The sequence below is a fragment of the Tiliqua scincoides genome, chromosome 11 (genome assembly GCF_035046505.1).
Source record: "Tiliqua scincoides isolate rTilSci1 chromosome 11, rTilSci1.hap2, whole genome shotgun sequence".
In the NCBI taxonomy this organism is placed as follows: Eukaryota; Metazoa; Chordata; class Lepidosauria; order Squamata; family Scincidae; genus Tiliqua; species Tiliqua scincoides.
Window position 1 is genome coordinate 14825101 of NC_089831.1, and position 26541 is coordinate 14851641.

Below are 26541 nucleotides of genomic sequence, written 5' to 3' on the forward strand. Positions count from 1 at the left end.
ACAATAGGATGTACTTCTGAGCAGTGGTGTCACTACAGGATGTGGGGAGAGTAGACCACACCAGGTGATACCCTGGAGGGCTGACACCACTACCATCCAAAGTTGTGAAAAGCTTGTCACCTGCGAATAATGCCACCATGTTATATCATTCAGTGGGTAGTTTAATGCAGAATGCAATGAAGCAAACGGCATTGATCTATCTATCTATCTATCTATCTATCTATCTATCTATCTATCTATCTATCTATCTATCTATCTATCTATCAAACAAACAAACAAACAAACAAACAAACAAACCACCAGAAAAGTAAAACACAACTGCTTTATGTAATAAAGAATGGATTTTCTTAACTCAAAACTGACCAGAGACTGATTTTTCCAAGAACCAATGAGTTGTCAATATGAGTCAGTTCTAATTTCCATGGATCAGAACTAATACTTTAACTCATATTCAGTTGTGTGCCATCAAGTTTGCAATTGGTGTTTTATTGGATACTGATTTGTTGGGTGACATGTACAACTTGTATGTGTGTGGTGAATGAGACTGTAATATGTTTTGTATAGCCTGATCTGGAGGAGGTTCATCATGGGGGTGGATGAGCTCTCGCAATGAGCAAACCTTAGTAGTGCTTCTGCTTCTGAGTAGACATACATATGATTGCATTATTCCCATTTTGAGGACAGGAAGTGACAGGCAATCCCAATCTGGGTTTGTAATCTAATTAATGCATTTGTACAGCATTATAGATATGTTAAGTGTACTAGTCTTTCCAAAGAGCAAGAAGACTCACAGTCCAATATTGAGGCTGAAAAGCACAAATCATATTATGCACAGTCCTCCAGATGTTGGGGGTTGGATGTGGCCTACTGAATATTGGGTCCTTCCAAATAAGTCTACTTTCTGTTGTTGATGATGATGATGATATTTGCCTATCCTAAGCTGGATCAGTTTCTTTACCCCACACCTTTGCTCCTGGCTTGGGCTAGCCCAGGTGAGCTCACAAGGGGGCTTTTGTCTTTAAGGTTTCCGGTGCGTCTTCACGATTCTCATCATTCAGAACCATGTGCTTGGACTATGTGCCACTCAGCTGTCTGCTATTCTTCCTCCTCTGTGCTGTTGGTGGAGCAATGGTAATTTTGTTGCCAATTCTGCTGCTGCGGGCAATACCCAGAACTTTGAAGGCTGGTGAGTCGGGGTGGGCGCTGCGCATCAGCAAAGTTTATTCTGAGATGTGATGGCATAAAATCTTAAGTTTCATGCAGTTTTTCGACTCTGATGAATAGGACACTAGGAAGCAACTTCTGCATGTCCAACTTTTAAAGATTGAAGGACTTGTTCTCAAGTATGTTTGCCTTATTTTCATGTGATGACTTTCAAAACCTTGGTCATCTTTTATCTCCATGGCTGGAGAAGCTTCACCAGCTTAATAGTGTGTTATACTGTTAAGACAGAGGAGCAGAATTGCACTTCACTTGAGATGGATGGATCAAGAGGGTCTGACCCACCATAAGGTAGCCTCCTATGTTTGGGGTTCCCATGAGATTGCTGGTAAACATTCATCAAATTTTAGCCTTTCATTCACTAGTTTACAGGATGTTAAAGTGCATGCAGCTTGTATCTCTATATCTGATTTTAGAGCCCATGAGAGGGGGGTTCAGGGAGTAATTTGTACCTGGACCCAGGGTCAAAAAGGGGGCCCAGGAGACAAAGGAGGGCCCCCAGAAATGTCCTGGAATCTTATGTCTTCCTACCTTGCCCAGACTTGCTGTTCATGAGGGATACCTGGTATTCTACTGATGGTGCGTAGCAGGTACTGCTGCCACAAATCTTATGCACCAGGCTGAAGAATGCATACATGACACTCCTTAATGCAGTGTCAAATCTGGGAGGAAACTGGCCTGCTATAGTAGCTCTTTGTCTTGTGGATCTGCTTGCAATGAAGGAGTATATAGGAGCTCAGGGACACAGCTGTGAGAGTACATCTGTTACAAAAGTAAGTTTTGGTGCACAGACACTTTCCATTCTAGTGTGAGCCTACTTTTGATGATGCTAGTTTTTTACAATGATTTTCTATATTTAAAAGACTTTAGAGAGATTCAGGGCTGTGTCTGGTTTTCCATATTATATCCAGCTGCCAATGCTGTGTGGGTGGGTACACCTGGGCTGCAAAGACTTTTCTGGCTGTTGCCACCCACATTCTGTTTTGCCCTTCACCCCTTTGGGAAAGGGCCCAAAATAAACTTTGTACCCCCCCCCCCAATAAAATTGCTCTCAGAGTCCCTGTCTGGTTGCAATTGTTCAGGTTGACTTTTTCAGCTATCCTCGAGGAAGCTTTTTTAAGTAAGCATAATGATCTGAAGGAATTTCTTGAGCTTTAAAAGACAAAAAAATAAGCAAATACAAAAGCATAACACCCAAGGTTGTGTTTCTCTTCTCAGTGAGGTGCTTCATTGGCAACCCATGACAACATGGCAGCTGTTTTTGAAGGCAGAGAAGCCTGACAGCTGATTGGCTACCCTGGAGCTAAGGCACCACATGAATGTTCCAGAGAGGGCACAATGGTTAGTGGAAACGTCATGACATTTTTGCCTTCTCCAGGTGGTGTGTTTCGTTTTGCCTCCTATTATGCCGACCACATGGTGTTGCAGAAGGAACCGGCTGGCGCAATCTTGTGGGGCTATGGAAAATCTGACGCCACTGTAACGATGTACCTGTACGAGGAGAACAATCTTCTTATGAAAAAAATGACACAGGTTGAAGGTGATGAAATAAAATGAATAATTTATACATATCTTCCCCGCCTGACATGTTCCAACCTCCAGAATGGCACAACACCTTTGGCCTTTGCTCTGTCTTAGGTTGTGTCACATATCTTGGTTGGTTCCACAGATATTTCCTTAACAGCACTATCCAACCCCTTTTCCCAGTCAGGTGGTCCACTGGGTGAGAGGATCCCACAAAGGGGGAACATGACAATTGTTGGGGTTGGCTGCTTCCCTCCTGCCCTGACCTACTTGGAGAGGTGGGGGGAGGGTCCCCAGACTGGCAGCAAAAGCCTCAGGCGGAGAGGCTACCTGGACCCTGGGCACGTCCACCCAGCTGCCTGTTCCACCAAACACAAGGGAAAGAAAGGAGGCAGGGACTAGAGCCCCAGGCCCCTTTAAGGCTCTCACAAAGGAAGTGGGAGAAGGGTGAGGGAGGAAGGGTGGAGTAGAGAGGCCTTCATAAGGGAAGCCTGTAATGTGGGTGAGGTGTGGAGCAGTTTCTACTGCCCCACTGGTGAACACCAGGTGCAGTAACCCCCTTCCTCTGGTCACCTAGCTGAGGCACTCCCACCCTTCTTTAGGCCTCCTCTCCCTTGCTAGGAAGGTCTGGGAGGCAGGGAATAAAGCTCCACTGACTACAACTGCCCTGCCCCCACACGAAGCCTGACACCAATCAACTAATAATGTCTGAGACCATGTTAGGCTTTGGGAAAAGACTAAGGACCCAGTCCTAACTCCAGCACTAATGCAGCCCTGCCAACATGGCATGCACTGCATTCTGCAGTGGAGATGGGGCAATAATAGAGGCCTCTTCAAGGTAAAGGAACATTTGTTCCCTTATCTTGGGGCTACATCAGTGCTGGAAAGTTGAATAAGATTGGGCCCTAATTGTTTTATGTCACATCATCCATCTGCATAATGCTTGACAATATAAATGGTCACAAATAAGGGCTCCATGGGACCAACAGTCTTGTTTGGTAGTAGGAAGAAAATGGGTGGGGTAGTAGAAATACTAAGCTGTAGGAACTGGTAGGAACAGGAATCTTTTTTCACTAACCTGAGGATTATTTGCCCCAACATTCTCTGTCTTTATTTCTTGCAACATTTTCAGAACGTTTTAGGATCTGGAAAATAGTCCTGAATCCAATGTCCCCAGGCGGCCCTTATCGTATAGAAATACAGCAGAGCCTCAAAGGAAGGGTGGCAAATGTGTCACTGAATGATGTCTACTTTGGAGATGTTTGGCTTTGCAGTGGACAAAGCAACATGGAGATGACATTGTTACAGGTGAGCACAATTAAAGCATGGAGGAGTTTTCAAATAGCCAACACCAGTCTACTCAGTTTTCTGGAAGCACTACAAAAATTTCTGATGTCTTAGGTCAGTAGGGATCTGGTGATGCATAGTTTTTTGATGTGCGTTTAGTAACCAAATGTATGCTATGTTATGGAGTGCAACAGGGTGTAAAACCACCCACAGTGATCCTGGATGTGGTGGAATGTGAAGCAGGGCCTCAGAAAATAACCTAAGCACATATGTAGGTTCCTACAAGCAGTGGCATAGCTAAGGAAGTGCAGGGGGTAGCAGTTGCACTGGGCAACAAACTTTAGGGGGGCAACAAGCTGATCTTGACTCTAGTGGCCAAAATGGTGAAACTCTTGTACAAATAATACCATCATATCATTGGAAAGATAATTTAATGCAGAATGCAACAAAACAAACCACATTAGAATATCTGTATTCTATCAAAAATTATGACCAATTAACTACAAAATGAAAACACAACTCCCTTAAGGAATAAAAAGTGAATTTCTTTAACTCAAAACTGACATGTGAGACTGACTATTTTGAGAGCCAATGCGATGTTGTTATGATACAGCATAAAACCAATAAGGTGTTAATATGTGTCAGCTCTCATTCCCATGTATCATGTGTCAGCTCTCATTTCCATGTTGATCCAGTTGCCTCTGCTAACTGGGTCAAGAGGCACTTTTTCAAGTGGTACTCTTATATTTCTCAGGGGGAGAATAACTGTCCCTCTTCACCCCAGCACAGAGTCTCTAACCAATAAGGGGCAAACGTTTTATTTATTTACTTAATTAAATTTGATTTTGTTGTGGGGGGGGGGCTACAAAATCTTCTTTGATTCCAGGTAGCAGATAGATGCCTTAGCTATGCCACTGGCTGGGGAGAGGTGGCAGAGCAAGTGGGTGTTGAGCTTCTGGGGAGAGGAGACAGGTTTTCTCCCAATTTGCACTTTTTAAAAAGCCTTGGCATGATGTCACTTCCGGTTGTGATGTCACTTCTGGGGCATCATTTTGAGCTCCGCACTGGGCTACATGTTCATTAGCTATGCTACTGCCTACAAGTAAAGGAAGCCCTATAGCTACACAGACCTTTCCTTGTTCCGGAGCCTCTGAGAAGATGTGTATGTGCCTGTGCCTGTATTTTTCTGTAATCCCCACGCACTGGAATTGTTGTCCATGGGTGGCCTTTATGGTCAAAACATCTTCAGATTTTTTTGAATTGTATCTCTTTGTGAAAATGGTAAGTGAATCAAGGCAAAGTTAATTATATTTGTTTTGTGGATAAGCCTTTTACAGTAGACACTGAAGGCCCAATCCTAAACAGGCTGAGCATCGCTGCGGAGCTCTAGGGCCACTGCTGGGTATCGCAAACATGCTGTAAAGCACGTCCGCGGCACCCGGAGAGGAGGGGCTGCTGGCGCTGGGCTTCAGCACTGCATGGATGGCCAGTTGGTGCTATTCCACTGCCAGCCAGTGGTGAGTATTTTGGTGGCAGGGAGAGGTAGAGAGTGAGCAGAGGGAGGTCAGAGGGAGGGGAGGATCAAGTCGAGGATGGTGTCAGCAACGGCAGCAAGGGAGCAAACGCTCTCTTACCCTGAGGAAATTCCTAGTGCTAGCTCGGTGCCCATAGGATACACTGGTCAACATTTTAGCACCACTGGAGTCCTGGGCACCACTGGCAACAGGATTGGGCTGCCCATCCTGAAGATATGTACTAGTTCCATTCCAGAGGTTTGTCCAGAATTCAGGACATAAAATTGCCAGCCCAGCACTTCCATGTTTGGGGCAAAAACACCGCAAAGGACAGACCTTGCCAGCATTTCAAATCTGATACCACTGTCCATAACTCAGAGATGCAGTGTATAAAGTATCTTAAAAACTGGTTTCATTGAGTTAGATCCTAAGATTGATGTTGGCTAAGGCTGGAACCCTATGCATTCTTTCCTGGGAAAAAGCACCACCTAAGTTAGTGGGACTTACTTCTGAGTAAATATGTATAGGATTATGCTGTAAAGATGCTAAGTTATGACTAACAAAGTACTTCTTGGCATGTTTACCTGGAAGTAAATCTCACTGCTTTCTATTATATTTCCTTGCAGGTGTGTAGTGCATTGAGGCCTTATCGAATTCAATGGGGCTTAAACTGCAATCCTATGCACACTTACTATAGAGTAAGGGCCCAATCCTATCCAATTTTCCAGTACTGGTGCTGCGGTACCAATGGGGTATGCACTGCTTCCTGTGTTGGGGAGGCAGTCAAAGAGGCTTCCTCAAGATATGGAAACATTTGTTCCCTTACCTCTGGGCTGCATTGTGGCTACACAGGTGCTGGAAAATTGGATAGGATTGGGCCCTAAGTCCTAACTCAAAGGCTCTGAATAAAGCTTCTTATGATTGCACTCATGGTCATGACTCACTTAGTCATAACTTACTGAATTTAGGATACAGCCCATTGTTTCAAGCTGTGTCACTGGGCTTTCAGTGGACTCTACCCTGTTCCCCAGATATTCAATGCCAGTAAGGAGCTTGCAGATGCCCCCAATTTTCCACTCGTGCGTGTGTTTGCAGCCTCCCGTATTCAAGCCAAAAAAGAGCTGCAGGACCTGGCCAAGATCGATTTGCAGTGGTCCGTTCCAACAGCCGGTAAGAGTTCTTTTCAAGCCAAACTTCTAGCAAACAATTGGAGAGCTTTAGCACATGTATGTCCAAAATAGACACCACCTATATTTGGGTGAAGATGGTGGGAAGAGCTTTCAACAGTTGATCTTCTGAAGCCCATTAGGATGGAGATTGATTAGAATCAGGAAGCCACAAGTCTGGCTGTCATGAGTGGAGTATCTGAGGTTGTTTTGAGACTTTCTGTTTATGGTTGTGGATTTTTAGTTCATCTTTCTTCTGGTTATTCCATACAAACAAAAGTAGCTATCTTCTGAATGTGACGAGAACATCTGCATGTCACTGGGATGTGGACAGGGAGCAGATTATACATACATTGTTCCCTATTAAATAAATATCTCCTTTTTGCAGTTCATATGCTGATTTGTTTGTTTCATATCATTTTTTATTATGAGCAATCTGAAGGAGATCAGAGTGTAGATATTTTTATGATAAACTTTATATGTGTTGAACCAGGGTACTATTCATGTAGTCAGTTATGCTAAAAATGCAAGTGATGCCATTAAAAAGCTTTTTTTGATATTGTTATTACAGAGCAAAATTGTATAAGTTGTTCCCTACCCCAAAAGAGCTCACAATCTGAAAACAGATGCACAAGAAACACAAGCAGGCAACCTTTGAAAAAGATGCTGTTCTGGACTGGATAGGGACAGTTGCTCTTCCCCTGCAAATTATAAGAGGAGATCACTTTATAAAGTGCTGCTGCCCAGTTGGTGTTCCAGGGGCACCATTTTAGAAGAAGCACTCCCACCTCCTCTTAAATTTTCTCTACCACCTGTGTGTTTTTTGTTTTTTGTTTGCATTTATTACAAATAACTAACAAATCTGTTTTTCCCCATTGGAGCCACTTTTCGTATGGATCAACCTACTATAATTACAGAAATTAACTTGCTGTTCTAGTAGAATATGTCTGAAAGATATTGAGGTTGCAGTCTTAAATTCCCTTACGAGGGAGCAGCTTAATTGATCTTAGTGGGACTTACTTCTGCATCAGCATGCATGGGATATCACTGCATATGCTCCTTGAGTGTATGACCCTTATGTGTATCGCAGCAGGGATACGGTCATTCATGGTGAGACACATGGCAATCCACATAGCCCAGTTTTAATTTTCCAGTTCTCACTAGAGGGGCAGAGAGTAATTCTGCAGTACTCCATGCCAAATATCTGATTTAACTCAACTGTACAAAGGAGAACAGCTGGAGATGAGGCAGAAGAATCAATTCTCTACACTGCACCATTAGTGGAACATTTGTATTCCTTTCCAAGCGTCTAAGGGTGCAATCCTATCCACACTTACCTGGGAGTAGGCCCCATTGACTATAATGGGACTCACTTCTGAGTAGACATGCATAGGATTGTGCTGTAAATGTCGTAACCTTTTTTTCTTAAAAATTATACTAAACAGCAAACCCGGGCCATGGTGACTTCATTTACTTCTCTGCCGTGTGCTGGCTGTTTGGCCGCTCTTTGTTTGAGACAGTCAAGTACCCCATAGGACTGGTGGAGTCATTTTGGGGAGGGTCAGCAATCGAAGCCTGGTCCTCCAAGAGGGCACTGCGTGAGTGTGGGCTTTCAGAGAAGACTGTCAGGTAAGGAGGGCTAACAGCCAACATTCTCAGTTGCTCCCAGAAACAAACTGTTGTTCTCTGACATCTCCCCTCCTCGTGGCTGGGTCCACACATGTGGCCACATAGTTTAGAAATACAAGCCTCCCCTGGTATCCCTGAATCCCGTTATTTGTGATTCCCGGAGCCTGTTACCTTGATATGTGTGGTTTACATTATGCCAAAGCAATAAGGTGTCTTGTTTGAACAAATGCCCCCTATCCTCTTAGATTTCTCCTTTTTCATGGTCCATTTAAATAAGACAGAGTGGAACACACATCCCACATTTCCTGGTTTGTTTAAAGAGACTGAAGGAGGATAAAGGTAAGGGAGAGGAGGTAGGCTTCCCAATTCACTTCCTGCTTGCTTCTTTGAGTGGCTCCACTTATGGGAGGCTGCAAGGAGATGGCAGCGGACTTCAGAGGGCAACCAGCCCAAGGGCCCAATCTTACCTTTTGAACAGCGATGCAGCTGCAATGCAGCCCTGAGGTAAGGGGAAAAATGTTTCCTTACTTTGAGAAACCCCTCCCGTGACTGCCCCCCATGGCAGATTGCAGCATATGTCCATTGGCACGGCTGCATCAGTGCTGGAAAGTTGGATAAGATTGGGCTGTGAGTCTCTTTGCCACTCCCCACAATTCACTGCCCAGTGTGAGCCACAACAGTCTTCTCACCCTTGAGCTGCTTTTGTCTAGTCTGTTACCCTTCGAGTGATCCTCCTCTAGCCTGGCAGGTAATTTGGCATGAACTCTTCTCGATCTGAGTTCAACATCTGAGGATCAGAGTAGATGCAGGAGGAACATGGCCGCAGTGCACTTCAAACTATACCTCTGTCAAAGGACAAATGTCCCTGCTAGAGTTTGAAGCAATTCACGACCTAAGCTCCTTTGAACATAGGGTTGTAGCTCAGTGGTAGAGACATGCTTTGCTTACAGAAAAGTCAATACACAGCATCTCCATGTAGAGCTGGAAAAGACCCCTTCCTGTCAGTGTAGTCCACTGGTTCCCATCCCGTGGGCAGCAGACCACAGGTGGGTCACAGGTGGTCATTTACGAGACCCTGAGAAATGGTCCATGGGGTTTCAGGAAAAAAAGATTGCCTTCAATCCCTTCCCGGTTCTCACTGAACAAACACTCCCCCACAGACCAACAGAGAGGGTGGAGAACTCCCTATAGCCACAACCCACAGCCAGAGCCTGCAACAAAATGAGCAAATGTGCTCTATAAATAATAAATCTAATAAATCTTTAATACATCTTACCTAATTATTACATATTCAATGTTTACTTTTTGTGTGGAGTGGAGTGGGAGGTCACATGTGGTCCATGACGATTCCAATTTTTGCATCAGTGGGCTGTTAAAGGCTGGGAATCACTCGTTGAGACAGTGTCAAGCTAGATCAGGGGTTGGCAACCTGCAGCTCTAGAGCCGCATGTGGCTCTTTCAGTTGTCTGCTGCAGCTCCTCCTGGTGAAAGTGGCAAAGGGGGTGACAGGAGGCACCTGTGTTGGGAGGGCAGGCTGCTTCCCTACACCCCCTGAGCTCACTGCCCTCCTCTCCCTTCACCCCCACCTCCTCCTCAGCCATTGCGAACCCTTGCAGGTCCCCATTCAGTGCAAGGAGAGGCTTTTCCTCCACAGCTGAGGAGACATCCTGTGTGCCTACTCAGTTGTAAGCGCTATTACAGTGGATGAGGCTTACTTCCAGGAAAGGGTGCCTGGGATGGCAGCCTTGGAGCCTGCTCCCATGTGTGTCTACTCAGTTGTAAGCCCCATTACAGCGGATGAAGCTTACTCCCAGGAAAGGGTGTCTGGGATGGCAGCCTTGGAGCCTGCTCAAGGCCAAGTGCAAGGACGGGTGAGTGGGAGCCCACGCCCGGCAGGTCTGTTCACGAGCAAGCCCCACTGTAGTCCCTGGGCTACTCCCAGGAAGGTGTGGAGGGCTGTAGCCTCAGCCCCCTCCTGTGCAGGTCTACTCACAAGTAAGCTGTAGTCAGTGGGGCTTCCTCCCAGGAAGGTGTGGAGGGCTGTAGCCTCAGCCTCCTCCTGTGCAGGTCTACTCACAAGTAAGCCCCGCTGTAGTCAGTGGGGCTTCCTCCCAGGAAGGTGTGGAGGGCTGCAGCCTCAGCCCCCTCCTATGTAGATCTACTCACAAGTAGTCAGTTAGGCTTCCTCCCAGGAAAGTGTGGAGAGGACTGCAACCTGAGAGTTCCAACCAACTTGTCTGCTCAGAAGTCCCATTGTAGTCAATGGGGCTTACTCCCAGGATAGTGTGGAGAGGGTTGCAGCCTGAGTGAGGGAGGACAGGCAGGCAGGGCAGAAGCTGGCGTGTGGCTGCCCCCCACCTCTGACTTCTTCTCTTCTCCACCTCTGGAGTCTGTGTCCTTTTTTCCTTCCAGCAGGGTGCCTCTGGAAGGTGGGGGGAGTTTTTTAGTATCCATGTAAGATAAGCAGATGTCATGACTGCCATTTGTATTGGAATCCTGGAAGATCTGGTGAGGAGGTAGCATGTGGTGTCAGCAGTGGCCCCTTTAAGGGTAAGGCCTGGGCATCCAGCAGAGTGTGCTGCACAGCTGCAGCCACTTGAAGGCAATAGGGCCCTCAGGGATATAAGGACCACCTGAGGCAGGAAGGGGATGTGGGTTGGAGGGGAGACTGACTTGGATACTCTGACTGAGTTGACCGACTTACTTTGGAATCTGACCTTGGACTGTGACTTGGCTTATTGACTTTGGACTCTGCCCTGGATACTCTGACTGACTTGTGACTAACGGACTGCTGGAGACACTGGAGTTTGGTGTGTGGCTGCTGTGCCCAAGACCTGCTGAGGACCAAGGGTCTGCTGTAGTAGTGGGAGGTCCTGGAGAGAGGACCTCTGCAGGTTGAACAGGCGAGCTACCCTGGAGGTGGGGTCCAGCAGGAGTGCAGGGCAGAACCAGGGTCATTTGTTGGGGGAAAGAAGGGGAGCTAATTTGCTTAAAGTGGGCATAATTCTCCAGGCAGAGAATGGCCTTGGAATCAGGCAAAACACCAGAGAGGACCAGGCGTCTGAAAACACAGGACAAGAATGTATGACAAAACTAACTGAAAGCTACAAGAGGGGGCTACAGTATAAAAATGGGACCTATAAGAGCATGAAGGTAAAAAAAACTATATATGCAGTGTTATCTTCATTTTAGATGTCAAAAGGGTTTTGTGGCTCCTGAGGGTTTTTTTCCTCCTGAAAAAAGGTCCAAATGGCTCTTTGAGTGTTTAAGGTTGCCAACCCCTGATTTAGATGAACTCATGATCTGATTCAGTAGAAGTTGCTGCTTCAACATGCATGTTTAGGTCTCATTGCAGAAAGAAAGGTCCCCAATTGCCAGAAGACAGGCATTGGCTATGTGCAGGCCAGTATATCCCTTGCTGATTAGTTTTTCTTTTTTTGTAGTAAATCTCCTACCTCTTTTTCTGGACCCAGAAACCAATCAGTGCTCTGGAATGCTATGATCCATCCTCTTCTCAACATGACCCTCCGTGGTGCCATTTGGTACCAAGGTACATAATCTTTGGAAGGGGATTGAGCAGCCACAATTCTGCCAGCTGTCACTGCACAGGGTGCTGCCCTTTTTCCTGTCATTGTAGGTGAAACAAACACCCAAATGAACACTGACCTCTACAACTGCACGTTCCCGGCACTTATCGAAGACTGGCGGAAGACCTTCCATGAAGGGTCTGAAGGGCAAACGGAGCGCTTCTTCCCCTTTGGCTTTGTCCAGGTCAGTGACAGTGGCGTGAGAGTTGGATAGCAACTGAACTGGTTGATTAGCAGGGGAACTGAAATTTGTCCAGGGATACCAAATGCTGTTCTCTACCAACTGTCCCTGCATTGCAGTTATCTGCCTATCGCCAGGAGGAAATAGATGAGAGCTTTCCACACATCCGATGGCATCAAACCGCAGACTTTGGCTACGTCCCTAATAGGAAAATGCCTAATACTTTCATGGCTGTGGCTATAGATCTCGGTGATGATAAATCTCCCACTGGCAGGTACTGAAGGCCACTTGCTTTATCTTGTCCTCCCCTCCCGTTTTTGTCTTGGGATGAGGTCCACTCCAGGGCTAGGCATTCTTCAAAAGCCTGTCTTCCGAGAGCCTGAGATCTGGACCAGCTCTCTGCAAACAAACAAATGGAGAAAACTCAGTCAGTATGCATTCTGTTGCTTTCTTCATTCTACATCAAGGCAATTCAACTTCTCCATGTCAAATTGTGAATGGGATTGTGTTTGTGGTGGTGAAGCCTCACTAAGAACAGCATAGTGTTAGCCTAGGGAGAGCTGCAGAGAGAGAAGTGAACAGTGGCACAGGAGAAACAGAGATAACTGGACAGGGAGAGAAACAGCTGGTAGGAGACACAGACAGGGATGCATACAAGACAAGGGAAGTGATGTGTGCCCATGGCATGAAAGAAGGTGGGGAGAGAAGATGAATGAGATTGACTGGGGGAGCATGCACCTGGGATTGGGGTGTATGTGGAGTCATCAAGGTTCTCCCAAAATCTCTGAATTAGGAGAGAGGTGGTAGCAGAGATAAGAGGTATTGGTTTTATCTGTCAAAGGGCCCAATTCTATCCAACTTTCCAGTGCCAATGCAACTCTGGGGTAAGGGGAAAAAAATCCCCTTACCTTGAGGAGGTCTCTGTGACTGCCCACCACCACCACCACAGGAGAACTGCTATCAGATAGAATAGACAACGCTGAGTTAGATGGACCAATGGTTTGACTCAGTTTCAAGCAGCTTCTTCTGTTCAGTTCAAAAAGAAAATTCTCTACAACCACAAGGGCTAAAAATGGAATCTTTTTCACTTTTAAATTAGAACTGATTGCTATACTTCTCCTTGTTTCTCAGTATCCATCCTCGAGATAAACAGAGTGTGGCCTATAGATTGCACCTTGGGGCTCGGGCAGTGGCGTATGGTGAGAAAAACCTAACCTTCCAAGGTCCATACCCTCAGAGCGTGCATGTAGGTGTGGTCGAAAAGCTTATTAAAGTCACCTTTGGACAGAAGATCAAGCTGCACCACTTGAACAAGAACATATTTGAGGTAAGAGCTGGCAGGGAGGTCCTCTTTTTATCCCTGTTGCATCATGTGGCAACAGCACAAAATTGTCCCTCAGCCACATCTGTTCTCCATATGACATTAAAGCTTCCAGCAATGCTTGTCTGGTGTGTGTGGCATTTCTTCCACGTGAGAAAAAATGCAGACTGAATTATCTGTTTCCCAGCTTTCTTTAAGCAGCTGTACAGGTGTTGAGACAGTTCCATTCAACTGTAAGACATTTTGCCAAAATTCCCTAAAACTTCATCTTTTTTATGTTGGTATTGTATCCAAGTAGAGGCCTAATGGTTTTTTCTTTGGGGATTACAAACGTCAAATACCTGCTACCCCCAGCACTACTGGTCCAATCCAATTTCCACCCCCCAGTAGCATTTATATAGGGCTTTCAGAAAGTTCTAAGTGCTTCACATGCAGTGTCTTGTCCTTAAGGTATTATTATCCCATAATGCAGATGGGCAAAATGGAGCCTGAAAGGGAATGGCTTGACCAAGGCTACAGAGTGAGTTCAGGGCAGAAAAAAGGCTCACTGAAACCCTGGGGATCTGCTGCCAGTCAGTGTTCAACAAGACTGTGATAGATGAACCAAATGTCTGACTTTGGTGAACAGCAGCTTCGTATGTTTATGTTGTGGGACTCCAGACAGCAAAGCAAATTTGAATGAAGTCTGTCTGTCTCTCTGCCTGCAGGTATGCTGCTCACAGGCCAGTGGGGGATGCACATGGAAGCCAGTTCCAATGACATCCTCATCCTCTTTCACAGTGACTTTGCAGGACCCAGCTTGCTCGGATTCTGTGGCAGGCCTGCGCTATGCATGGACTGCGTGGCCTTGTGAATACAAGCAGTGTCCCATCTACAACCTGCAAATGTTGCCCGCTCCTCCTTTCATCACATTTTCCAAGAAGGACCCTGGTTGGATCATGACCTGAATGGCCACAGATACAAGCAAGATGGACAGTAGAGCCTATATTTTTGGTCTCATGGACCACATGAACACAAACAGAATGCAGTCAACTTCTCTGTGACAGGTTATACCTGCAGATTATTTTTTTTCTGAAATAGTAAACTCTCTCAGACTGATGATTGTGGAGATTGGTGGGGGGAAAAATCTTCAAAAGAGGATACTAGTTTCTTCCTCATCACGTACTGGAAAGCTGTTCTTGCATTGAAATCTGCTGACATGTGCTTCTTCTGTACCACTTGCGATGAAGAAGTATTGAAGGAGACACACCTAAAATGGGGCAAGTCGCATGCAGCTCTCTCTTACTCACACATACACACATTCACTCTAAGCCAAGGCACTCTAAACTCCGGCCCATGGGCAGGATCAAGTACCCTCCATAACCCCTCATCCGTGTGAACGACACTTACCATTCCACGGGGGTGCCTCATGGTCACAGCACCAATCTCCTCCAAACTGCCCCACATCTGCTGAGAAATCTAGGTGGACTGGCTGTTGGGGTGACAGACCCTGGAAGCGGCAAGCAAAGGCTCAGTTTGGGGGAAAGCGGCGCTATGATCACGACACTCCCTGGTGGAAGGGTAAGCGCTGTTCGTGCCAGGGAAGCATTTTCTGGTGCACGGCTGTCTCCTAAGTATTACTTAGCACAAAGAAGCTCATAGTTGGACAACTTTTGTATCTTTTCTTCTTCCATCACGGCACCCAGGACACCATGCGGGTGGTTCCCAGCTGGGTACGCATCCATCAGACACTGCCCACATCTTGTCTTGCTGAGCTTCATGTGCCTTCAATCCCGATCGGCAAAGGTGGCTGCATCATGTGCCTTCAATCCCGATTGGTGGGTTCATTTTCTCCTACCTTGATCCTGCAGTAGTCTGGCCATCTTGTTCCTCCCCACCTCCTATGGACAGCTGCAGCATCCTGCTGACACGGAATACGCCTAATTTGAAGCAAGCTGTGACTTAGATCCGACTAATGGTGACATTAAACACATTTGACTGCTGCCTATAGAACAGAACTAAATTGATTTGTTAATTGTACTCTCCATTAAACACATTTGACTACTGTCTATAGCAGGGGTGCCCAAACCCCGGCCCTGAGGCCACTTGCGGCCCTCAAGGCCTCTCAATGCGGCCCTCAGGAAACCCCCAGTCTCCAATGAGCCTCTGGCCCTCCAGAGATTTGTTGAAGCCCGCACTGGCCCGACGCAACTGCTCTCAAAGTGAGGGCGACTGTTTGACCTCTCACGTGAGCTGTGTGATGAGGACTCGCTCCACTGCTTGTTGTTTCACATCTGTGATGCAGTAGTGGCAGCAAAGGAAAGGCCAGCCTTGCTTTGTGCAAGGCCTTTTATAAGACCTTCATTCATTCATATAAATTCATCTTTAATATATTCATTTATGAAAACTTATGTAAATTTATTCAAATTTTAAATGTAAATTAATTCTTTCCCCCCCCCCCGGCCCCCGACACCATGTCAGAAAGACGATGTGGCCCTCCTGCCAAAAACTTTGGACGCCCCTGGTCTATAGAATAGAACTAAGTTGATTTGTTAATTGCGCTCTCCATTTTGTTTTTTCAGCTTTTGCTCCACACTTGGATATTGGATAGGACTGTGGTAGCTTTACGCCCTGTAGAACCTGTAGTGGTTCCCAAACTTTTTAGCATCAGGATCCACTTTTTAAAGCAACACTTTGTTGGGACCCACCTAAGTTTACCAGACTTTTAAAAAAAGGAGATCTACAAAGAAATAATATTTATTTTATTTATTTATTCATAAGTAATACTGACCTGAAAAAAGACCCTCAAACTTTATCTCTCTATGCCTACACATGCTTGCAAACAGTCGGAGCTGAGCTCCTTGCAGGGTAATTAGCAGCTACATTATCTGATGTTTGGATAGTCTCAAGGCTTGAAGCAATTAGTTATCTCATCTTTCCATCACCCTTGGCGACCCATCAAAAATCAGGTTGTGACCCATCAGTGGGTCCTGACCACAGTTTGGGAACCACTGCAGTGTAGAACAACAGGCATGCCTCTCATGGAAAAGTGGTTCTGTGCATTAATTGTGCAGAACAACTCCCTTCCAATCAGACTGCTGAATGGAGAACTCAGTCTATGTTGGTGAGCTTTTTGCTTTAAAAGATGGCTTTTGGGGGAACTTTTGGGAGCTGTCACTCCAAAGCCCTGCAAGCCATGGACATGATTACAGTCAGGATGCTGGCTAGCCTGATTCCACCACTCAAGTGGGACAGATGATGCATCTGCCTTGGAGGAGAAGTGTGCCAGCCTTTTGCACTCAGAAAAGCTGTTGTGCCCATCTCACTAACCAAAGCAGAAAAGAGAAACAGCTTGCTCTTGCTGCTAAGCTTATGGGATCTGAGCAAACACACAGGAGGCCAGATTTGCTGTGCAAGGTGTGAAGGTACCATGAAGCTGGAAGTACAGCACCGCATCTTAAAGATGACATGCAAGTAAGGCTAGCTTGTTTCTTTTTGGAAATAAACCATAGTCTTGTGCCTTTTTTTTTTTTTTTGCTTTAGTATATGGAAGGCCTGTCAAATATAGTTGGTGTATTTACTGCACCTGTAAACACTTCTCCTCCTTTACAGCCCCAGGAGGTCAAGTTGTCTTGCCAAAGAATCCCTTGCAATAAAGCCATGTCAAAAATTAGTTTCAGGAACAGAAGCAAACCTGTGTCTGTATGTTGCCAGGATTGCTCAGGCAGCATTCACTATCCTTGTCCTGGCTCTTCCCCAGTTATCTTCTGGTTCCTTCCTCCAACCACCATCTTCCAGGCAGCAGAACCTAGTGAAGTCCTCCAAGGCAAAGGAGTGAAGGACTTCCCTTCTGCCCTTGGATGAAGGTAAGTCTTCCCTTGCAGTTAGCTGACACATGAACTGAGAAGATGAGCTGGTATTTGATAAGCAGCCTCCTCTTCAAATGTTTATGAAGTTTATTGACACAAGCAAAGCAGTTAGTCTGCATTTGCAGAACCTCTTATGCCACGTTCACTATCAGGCAATCTTATCCAGACAAGTTTTGGTCTGATTTTCAACTTGGTTTGAAAACAAAAACAGCCTTGGTCAGTTACCCTGAGTTGGACAGTTACTCAGGTGGACAGTTACCCTGAGAACTCCATGGGGGCAAAGTGTGCCCCTGTTGGGCCTCTCAGTAACTTTTGGTGCCATCAATCATGTTCTCCTTTTGGCTTACTAGCTGGGGCTTGGAAGCTCTCCTTTACTGTGGTTCCTATCCTCCCTAGTGGGCAGACTGCAAAAGATAATCTTGGGGGACACCTGCTCAGTGTGTCCCGTGGTGTGACACAGCATTCTTTCTCAGCCCCTCTGCCACTTAACGTTTACGTAAAATAGCTAGAGATTTGTCAAGGGGCTAGAGATTGCTGTTATCAGTATACTACTGTCACACAACCCTATTTTCCCTGCCTGTGGTATGGTGTGGACATAGGAAAGGACTTTCCTGCAACAGTGCCTAGAACAGAGGTCTCCAAACTTTTTGGCCAGAGGGCCACATGAAATATCTGGCAAAGTACTGAGGGACAGAAAAAAAATTTAAATATAAAATTTAAATAAATAGATGGAACTTAGATGAATGAATAAATGAATGAGTGGGCTCATTCACTCAGCCTCTCTGGCCCTCAGAACACCCTCCAGATACAATCAGAGCACAGCTCTGGTCATATTCAGTTGAGTGGGCCAGAGGCTTTCAGGGGCCAAGAGGCTGACCGTGGGCCAGATAGAGGCTCCCTGCAGGCTGCATCTGGCCCCCGGGCCGGGGTTTGGAGACCCCTGACCTAGAATATGGCCCCCCTGCCCTAGGAGATCTGACCATCTTTCTTAATTTTTATCATTTGTTGGCAATTGAATGCTTTATTTAGCATTTATTTAGCATTGGCTGACCCTGTTATTATCTAATTCACAGCTGGCTTTTTTCTCTCCCCAGTTTGGACTGTTTTTCTCTGCTCTTATGTTTTGTTTGAACTCTCGTCTTCATGGATGTTAATGGCCTTGTGCACTCATGTGTGACAAGGACATTTCCAAGGCTGTGTACATTTTATTTATTGTATAAACTATGAGTATTTAACATAGTTCAGCATAGTTGAACTATGCACCTTCTGTGTTCAACAAATCCCTGGGTTTTTGTTCCCATGAACATCTCCCCTTTCATATTTATTTTCCTCTGTGACGTCATGGGTTTTGTTGCTTTCAGGGATTCTGCTTTTGCTCCACATTGCCCTGGGACTGCTCTAGAAAAGCAAACTCATCTTTCCCTCTGGAGTTACTGAAGCAGCAATCAGCATATGCTGTCTCCTTCTTGGCTCTTACCACGCACAGTACATTTCCAGAGCTCCATTGGAGCTGCTGCAAGTGAGTGAACGGTTTAAAAAAAGAAAGGAATCAAACAACTTTGCCACGAGTTGGCCACATTTAGGTCACGGGAAACCTGAATTCTGAATGAGCTAGTTTTTGACCTTGAAAGTTTAAATGGTTTGGGACTAAGATACCTGAAGGATGGTCTCTGCTAGTACAGACATCCTAAAGCACACCAAAGTTGTTACTTTGGCATCTTCATCATCATCTCCACCATCAATGATCAGGGTTACAGACAAGTAAAGCAAAAGAGCATGTCTCTTTCTATGTTACAGTCAAATTTATAGTCAAAATTTAAACAGAAGGGGAGACCAAAAGATAAGAAGGAAAACTGAATAAAAAAGGATGAATATGAGCAAGACTCATATTCACTAAAATTGAATTGCATTCAATTCAATAGCAGACTATTGCATTCTTTCTTTCTTGCATTCTGTGTTGCATTGGTAGGTAGGGACCACCTACTGATGCACTCACTACTGGCATGAGGTGGACTTCCATCAGTGCAGAAGAGCTGCTTGGGTTTGGACATCTCTGGGCCAGCAAGGAGGGTCATGAAATCCGCTACCGTGTCAGTGTTTTCCTTTTCCCCTGTGACATCCCTCAGGGTGCACAGCACACTCAGCCTGCTGAAGGACTTCACTTTGGAGAAATTGGCTCACAAGAACAGCAAGATGATGTTGAGGTCATTCAAGGGGCACGTCAGCATCTTCCTGCTAAGGAGACTGAAAGCTGGTAGCAACTCCTAGATGGAGAGGAGCTGCTTATCCCACTGGTGCAGCACCAGGTGGACTGAACAGCTGTAGGAACAGCTCATTGATTATGAAGAACTGGTTGCAGTTGCGTGGTGATGTGGAGGCATTGTACTGCCAGAACAGATAAGGTAGATACATGACAACCACCATAATCTGCAAGGAATAGGGGAAGACCTTTAAAAAGAAAACCATAACATTGCAATAGGGACTTCTGAGGCAATTTCCAGCATTTGAGGCCAATTGACCTAAACAGCGTGTAGATCAGTCAGAAATGGGTGAAATCCACCCCTCTTAAGGACACAGGTGGATACTGGAAGCTTGAAAAATATTGTCTTTTCTAAGTCTGTCTCATGGTCAGTCAGACCACTAGCTGAAACCCTGGAGAACCACAAACAGTCAGTGGCCTAGATGTCCCATTTCCCTATGTTCTTTTTATAACTTCTGGGCATGACCTAGATTTATCTGTTGGATACTGGGGGGGGGGGGGTGGATCACATGAGGCCTTTGACTTTTCTGCTCTGGGAAGTCAAATGGGCTTCACAGTCCAAGGAGCTGGCTCAGTCAAGCTCTTTGTTTATTGCTCAGTTGGGGGAAGAAAGTCAACAAGGGAGAAACAGATGGCTCAGCAGCTTCTTCAGGGTGCTGACTCAAGGAGCCTCCTGGGGAGGGAGAAAGGACATCTGATAGCGAGAATGGGGAGAGCAGGAATTTTCAGCACAAAGTGATGTTTCTGATGCTCAGAATTCTTGGAAGTCTTGAGTCATGTGACATGAGAAGATAGGCTTGATGCAAAAGGGGTCTTTTAGTCTGGAAAAATTAACCACAGGGCAGAGGTGGCGTGGTGTATGGTGAAGAGGGGGTTAAAACTTCATCCTGTCCTGTTTTTCCACTGAAAATTTCCCCAAGTGGCAGTTTGCCCCCCACCCACCCACCCACCTGCAGCTGTTTGCAATACAACATTTCAAACAAACCACTCGGTTTTGGAGCCAATTTTTCTAGGACACTGTAGCCATTGACTAAATAGACCTGCTAACCTCTTCCCAAGATCCCTCACTGAAACTCAAAGACACTTCCCCAATCCTTCTACCTCGAACACCCGGAGGGATTTGGATCCTGAGTCTCCAGCAGCGTTGGCGTCATAGTGAAGCAAGGAGTCCCAGCACACGGCGTCAACGTGGTCTGCCTGTTTCCCTGTGAAGTTGGCAGGAGATAAGCAGCTGAACTGGGAACCTGGAATGGATGACAAGAAGGGAAAGGAGCCATTAGCCCCGAGCGCTTTCCCCAGCAGCACCTTCTAAGCTCCATCTGCTCTTTCTAAGCAGAGCAGTTCTTCAATGTTGTTCTGCAGCATAACCAAAGCAGAAGATCTTCTTGTCCTGCGAACTGGGTATGTCCCACTCCCAGCCCCAAAACTTTCAAGCAAGCTCAAATAGTCTGCTTGTGATCTCTCAATTGCATTCAAGACAGTGTCCTTGTCATGTCTGCCCAGGGCCATGGGAGCTGTTGCAGCATAAAGCACACAGTGATGGTCTCACCTATTTGTGCTGGGTGTGTTTTTCTTTGCTGAAAGTTCACATCGGCACCAGAGAAGGAGGCAAGTCCCTGCTTTTATGTCAAAGTGGGGAAGCCTCTGCTCCTAGGCACATCTAGTCAGGGTCCATTGAGATGGAACTCGGGAAAGGAGGGGGAACTGGGAGTGAACGACCACCTTAGGTAGGGCTGAAGGGGAGCTACACAATAAAAGGTAGTGGTGACATCACAGCCCAGACCTCTTAGCCTCATCCGGGTATCAAACTGCAGGGCCACAGCCAAAGCATGTGGAAAGTGGACAGAACTGGAAATCTATGGTAAAACCAATAACACTGTGGACCTCCATTGGTTTTCACCAAATGACTGTGGCCAAGGATAATGGGAGTGCTTGGGTAGTGAGTGTAAGCCTGCAATCCTACACATACTTATCTGGGAGTGGGTCCCATTATGCTCAGCAGAGCTTATTTCTGGATTGGGTCTAATTAGTTATTTACATTTCAGTATTTATTTATTTACAGTATTTTTTAACCCATATTACACATCTATAAAATGTTGCAAAAGGTCATTCATGAGAGACATAAAGGAACAAAGGGCAGGAACTACCTGTGTTAACCCATTTCTGCCCAGCTCACAGGTGTACACAGTTGGTCCCTGTTGCATATATGCAACGTTGGGCAGAAAGTTCCCAGGTTTGGAGGTTACACAGAACTCTTCATCATGTACCATGCATATACCAAACATGGCCAATGACGATCTTCAAGGGTTGAGATCATATATTAACATGCTTACAGGGGGAATCTATTTTTTCCTTCCAGTGTCAGTTCTTTGTTCTGCAGCTCCTTGGATTTGGGAAGCAGTTTTTCAGACAGTTGGTAATAAAAGGGAGACTCCCTTACAGTAGCCCATGTGTGTTTATTCAGTTCCTTTGTGCCCAGTGGGGCTCACTCCCTGATAAGGATGCTTAGGATTGCAGTCCTCCTTCTGTACATTTTCCTGGGAGTAAACTCCACTGGACACAGTGGGATGTTCTTCTGAGTACCCATGCATATGATTACATTATTCCCGTTTTGAGGACAGGCAGTTTGACAGGCAGGTTATGAACCCAACCTGGGTTTGTAAAGAGATTGAAATATAATTAATGCATCTGTACAGCATCTGTACAACACAGTCCTGGAAGGAGCTGGAATCCCTAGCATGTATGCACTGCTGAAACAGAGATGCCTGCGTTGGCTTGGTCATGTTGTGAGAATGGATGATGACCGGATCTCAAAGGATCTCCTCTATGGAGAACTCGTGCAAGGAAAGCGCCCTACAGGTAGACCACAGCTGTGATACAAGGACATCTGCAAGAGGGATCTGAAGGCCTTAGGAGTGGACCTCAACAGGTGGGAAACCCTGGCCTCTGAGCGGCCCGCTTGGAGGCAGGCTGTGCAGCATGGCCTTTTCCGGTTTGAAGAAACACTTGGCCAACAGACTGAGGTAAAGAGGCAAAGAAGGAAGGCCCACAGCCAGGGAGACAGACCAGGGACACACTACACTTGCTCCCAGTGTGGAAGGGATTGTCACTCCCGAATCGACCTTTTCAGCCACACTAGACGCTTTTCCAGAACCACCATCCAGAGCGCGATACTATATTCTTTCGAGACTGAAGGTTGCCAACAATAACAGCATTAAGAATATATTACGTGCCCGAGTCTTTCCAAAGAATGAGAAGACTTGCAGTCTAATATTATGACTGAAAAAGCAGAAATGGCATAATTATTACTACTTATAAGCCATGATGGGTCCAGCTGGGCTCTTATGTTCTTATGCACAATCCTCAAGATGTTGGAAGCTGGATTTGGTCTGTTGAATATCCTTCCCAAGAACCTGGGATATTCACAGATTTTTGTAACGTATGTGTTGTTTCAAGTAAGTCTGCTTTGTTTCTTATTATTATTAACTGAAAAAGCCAACAAAATACAAAGATTTGCAAACAGAAATGGAAAGGCTGTGGCAGAAGAAGACCAAAGTGATCCCAATGGTGATTAGTGCCATTGCTGCTATTCCAAACCACCCTGACGAGCATCTGAACAGCTTTGGGGCCACAGAAATTACCATCAATCAACTATAAAAAGTAGCTTTACTGGGAACAGCTTACATTTTGCGAAGGTATTTATAATATCAAAATAGGATTAAAATCCCAGGTCCTTGGGAAGGACTCAAAGTCTGGATAAAACAAACCAGTCAATAACACCTACCTGACTTTATGCTGGTCTGAGACCATTAAATGAACTACTTCTACTACCTACCTGACTGCACAAAAGTCTCATATTATTATTATTATTATCAGCATCATCAACAATAATCATCCCAAAACACCTGGAAGAGCACCTGAACACCATCAAGATGAGCACAAGCACCATCGCTCTCTTACAAAAGGCCACCTTACTAGGAACAGCACATGTAGGATGGCGATATTTGTAATGCAACAATTAAAAACAAAAAATAGCTGCCTATCCTAGGCCCTTGGGAAGGACTCAATAGGTGGATAGATACAAAATCCAGTCAAAAACAACATGACTGTGAAAACTGGATGCTTATGATGCTGATAATAATAATAAAGTATTAATAATAAATAATGTAAAAATATATTATATAATATAATTATAATAAATATAATATTACTATTTTATTAATTATAACTTATTAATAGATAGATACAAAATCCAGTCAAAAATAACATATGTGAAAATTGGATGATAATGATGATAATAATAATAAAGTATTAATAATAAATAATAATGTAAAAATATATTATAGAATATAATTGTAATAATATAATAAATATTATATTACTATTTTATTAATATAAATGTATATTTAAATTTATAAATTATAATTTATTAATAGATTGATAGATACAAAATCCAGTCAAAAATAACATGACTATGTGAAAATTGGATGATAATAATGATAATAATAATAATTAATAATAAATAACGTAATAATATATTGTTGTTGGCATCCTTCAGTCTCGGAAGACTATGGTGTCACGCTCTGAATGGTGGTTCTGGAACAGAGTGTCCTCTCCAGTGCACAAAGCCTGGGTAAAGTAGATATGGAAGATAAACTGTTTCCCATGCAGCAAATCCCCCCTCTCCACGTCACTGGAATGGTCCAATGGAAAGGCAGAGGCCAATACAGTGGGTTCCAGAGGCGTTGCAGGAGTTGCCAGAACGTGACTGTGTTCAGCCATGAACTGCCTCAGGGACTCCGGCTCCGGATTTTGCCTCGAGGTTGGCTCCTGAAGCCTTTTCCACAACTGGATGTAGCCACAAGGCAGTGGAGGTTATATTATATATAATAATATATTATATATTATATATCATCATCATCATTGGTATCCTTCAGTCTCAGGAGACTATGGTAAAAGAGGAGACTCTAAAAAAAGGAGACTCTGAAAAGTGGTTCTGGATCCTGGTTCTGGATATATATATTATATAATAATAAGAATATAATTATAAATATAATATTACTATTTTATTAATATAAAAATCATTTATAGATAGATAGATACAAAATCCAGTCAAAAACAACATGGCTGTGAAAATTGGATGATGATGATAAAGTATTAATAATAAATAATAATGTTATATAATATAATCATAACAATAGAATTATAAATATTATATTACTATTTTATTAATATAAAAATAATTTATTACTAGATACAAAATCTAATCAAAAACAACATGACTGTGAAAGTTGGATGATGATGATAAAGCATTAATAATAAATAATAATGTAATATATTATAGAATATAATTATTACAATAAAATTATAAATATTAGATTACTATTTTATTAATATAAATAATTTATTCATTATTATTTGCAGGGAGGAGGACACTCCCCTTGAAGCCAGCTGTGCCTGGTCGATCCTCAGCCTGGTCAGTTTCTGCCCCCCCCCCCCTTTGCTGCTGTCTTGGGCCAGCCCAGGTGAGGTCACAAAGAGCCCTGTGTCTTTAAGGCTGCGGGCGGGTCCGGGGCTTCTCCTGGCTCAGAGGCACGTGCTTTGGCTTCCTGCTACTGGCTGCCTGAGCTGCTGGAGGAGCGATGGTGCCTTTGCTGCTGCTGCTGGGGATCCAGCCCTGGGCGTGGAGCTTGAAGGCTGGGGGTGAGTCGGGGGGGGGGGGCTGCTGCTGCTGCTGCTGCTGCTGCTGCTGCTGCTCGTGGACAAGGATCCCTGGCCAAGAGTCCCCGCAATCAGCCCTGCAGCTGGAGCTGGTTGGGAGCCCAGAGAGCCTGCAACTTTGTAGCCAGCTGCCTCCCCTGCAGGGAGGCTCCGTGGGGAAGTGTTTGCCTGGAAGAACACCCAGCCCAGAGCCTGGCTTTCTTGCAGGGCTGGCACTGTTCAGTCTCCAAGGCTGCAATCCCAACCACACTTTCCTGAGAGTAAGCCCCACTGAACAAAATAGGACTTACTTCTGAGTAGACCCGGTTAGGATTGTGCCCTAAGCCAGACGTTGCCAGCCACAGTGCCCTGGCACACCCAGTGGTCCGCAGGTGTGCCACAGTAATCTGGGGGAAGATCATTTATTAGTAGGGCCAATGGGGAGGTGAGTCCCCTGCTGGCAGCCTGGTGTGATTTCTCAAAGGTCAAAAACCTGCCTGCACAATTTCAGTGCCCTGTCAGTGTGCCATGAGATGAACCAGGTTGAAAATCTAAGCGATCATCTGTTTACAGCTGCTCTGAAAGCACTTGGCAAACTTTGGCAAGGTTCATAAAGTCTGAAAAATGTGTGGATTTTTAAATCTTTGCCTCACCTGCAAATTTTGCTCCTTTTCTCTTTCCTTACACTTAGTCTGCATGGTATCTGACAGCTCAAGCCTATGCATGTCTACTCAGAAGTAAGTCCCATTATAGTCAATGGGGCTTACTCCCAGGAAAGTGTGGCTAGGACTGTAGCCTGAATGCCTTGAAGCAGCTGGTTCTCCCCCACCCCAGAGCTGTGGTTCTCATGGTTTGTATTGCTTTTGGGGAAGCTGTCTTTTCTGTCTCTTGCCACATTCTCCCCAGCTGTCACATATGCACAATCATGTAGCACAGTGTTTCTCAAACTGTGGGTCACAAGCCAATTTTAGGTGGGTCTCCATTCATTTTGATATTTTATTTTTGTGACTGCATTTGGGGGAATGTTACAGACCTGTACTTTTAACAAGCTACTATGTATATTCTTTTAACAATGTTAGTAAATGGGACTTACTCCTGGGTAAGCGTGGGTTGGATTGCAGCCTAGGATTGTTAAAAATTTTCCTGCCTGATGATACCACTTCTGGTCATAACATCATTTCTGGTGGATCATCACTTCTCATTCTAAAAAGTGGGTCCTGGTGCCAAAAGTTTGAGAACCACTGGTGTAGCAGACTGGACATACCATGAAAAACTGACTTGATTTTTTTTAGATAAGTGCCAT

General features: G+C 45.0%; 1 protein-coding gene across 1 annotated transcript; it reads left to right on the forward strand.

The window, feature by feature from the left end:
* Positions 1-370: 370 nt before the first annotated feature.
* Positions 371-14862, forward strand: SIAE (sialic acid acetylesterase). The gene is made up of 10 exons (XM_066639413.1): positions 371-1186; positions 2600-2761; positions 3878-4053; positions 6578-6716; positions 8158-8341; positions 11785-11891; positions 11979-12112; positions 12229-12383; positions 13241-13436; positions 14138-14862. The coding sequence occupies exons 1-10, from the start codon at positions 1063-1065 to the stop codon at positions 14375-14377; spliced, it is 1617 nt and encodes a 538-aa protein (XP_066495510.1). The 5' UTR covers positions 371-1062; the 3' UTR covers positions 14378-14862.
* The last annotated feature ends 11679 nt before the right edge of the window (positions 14863-26541 follow it).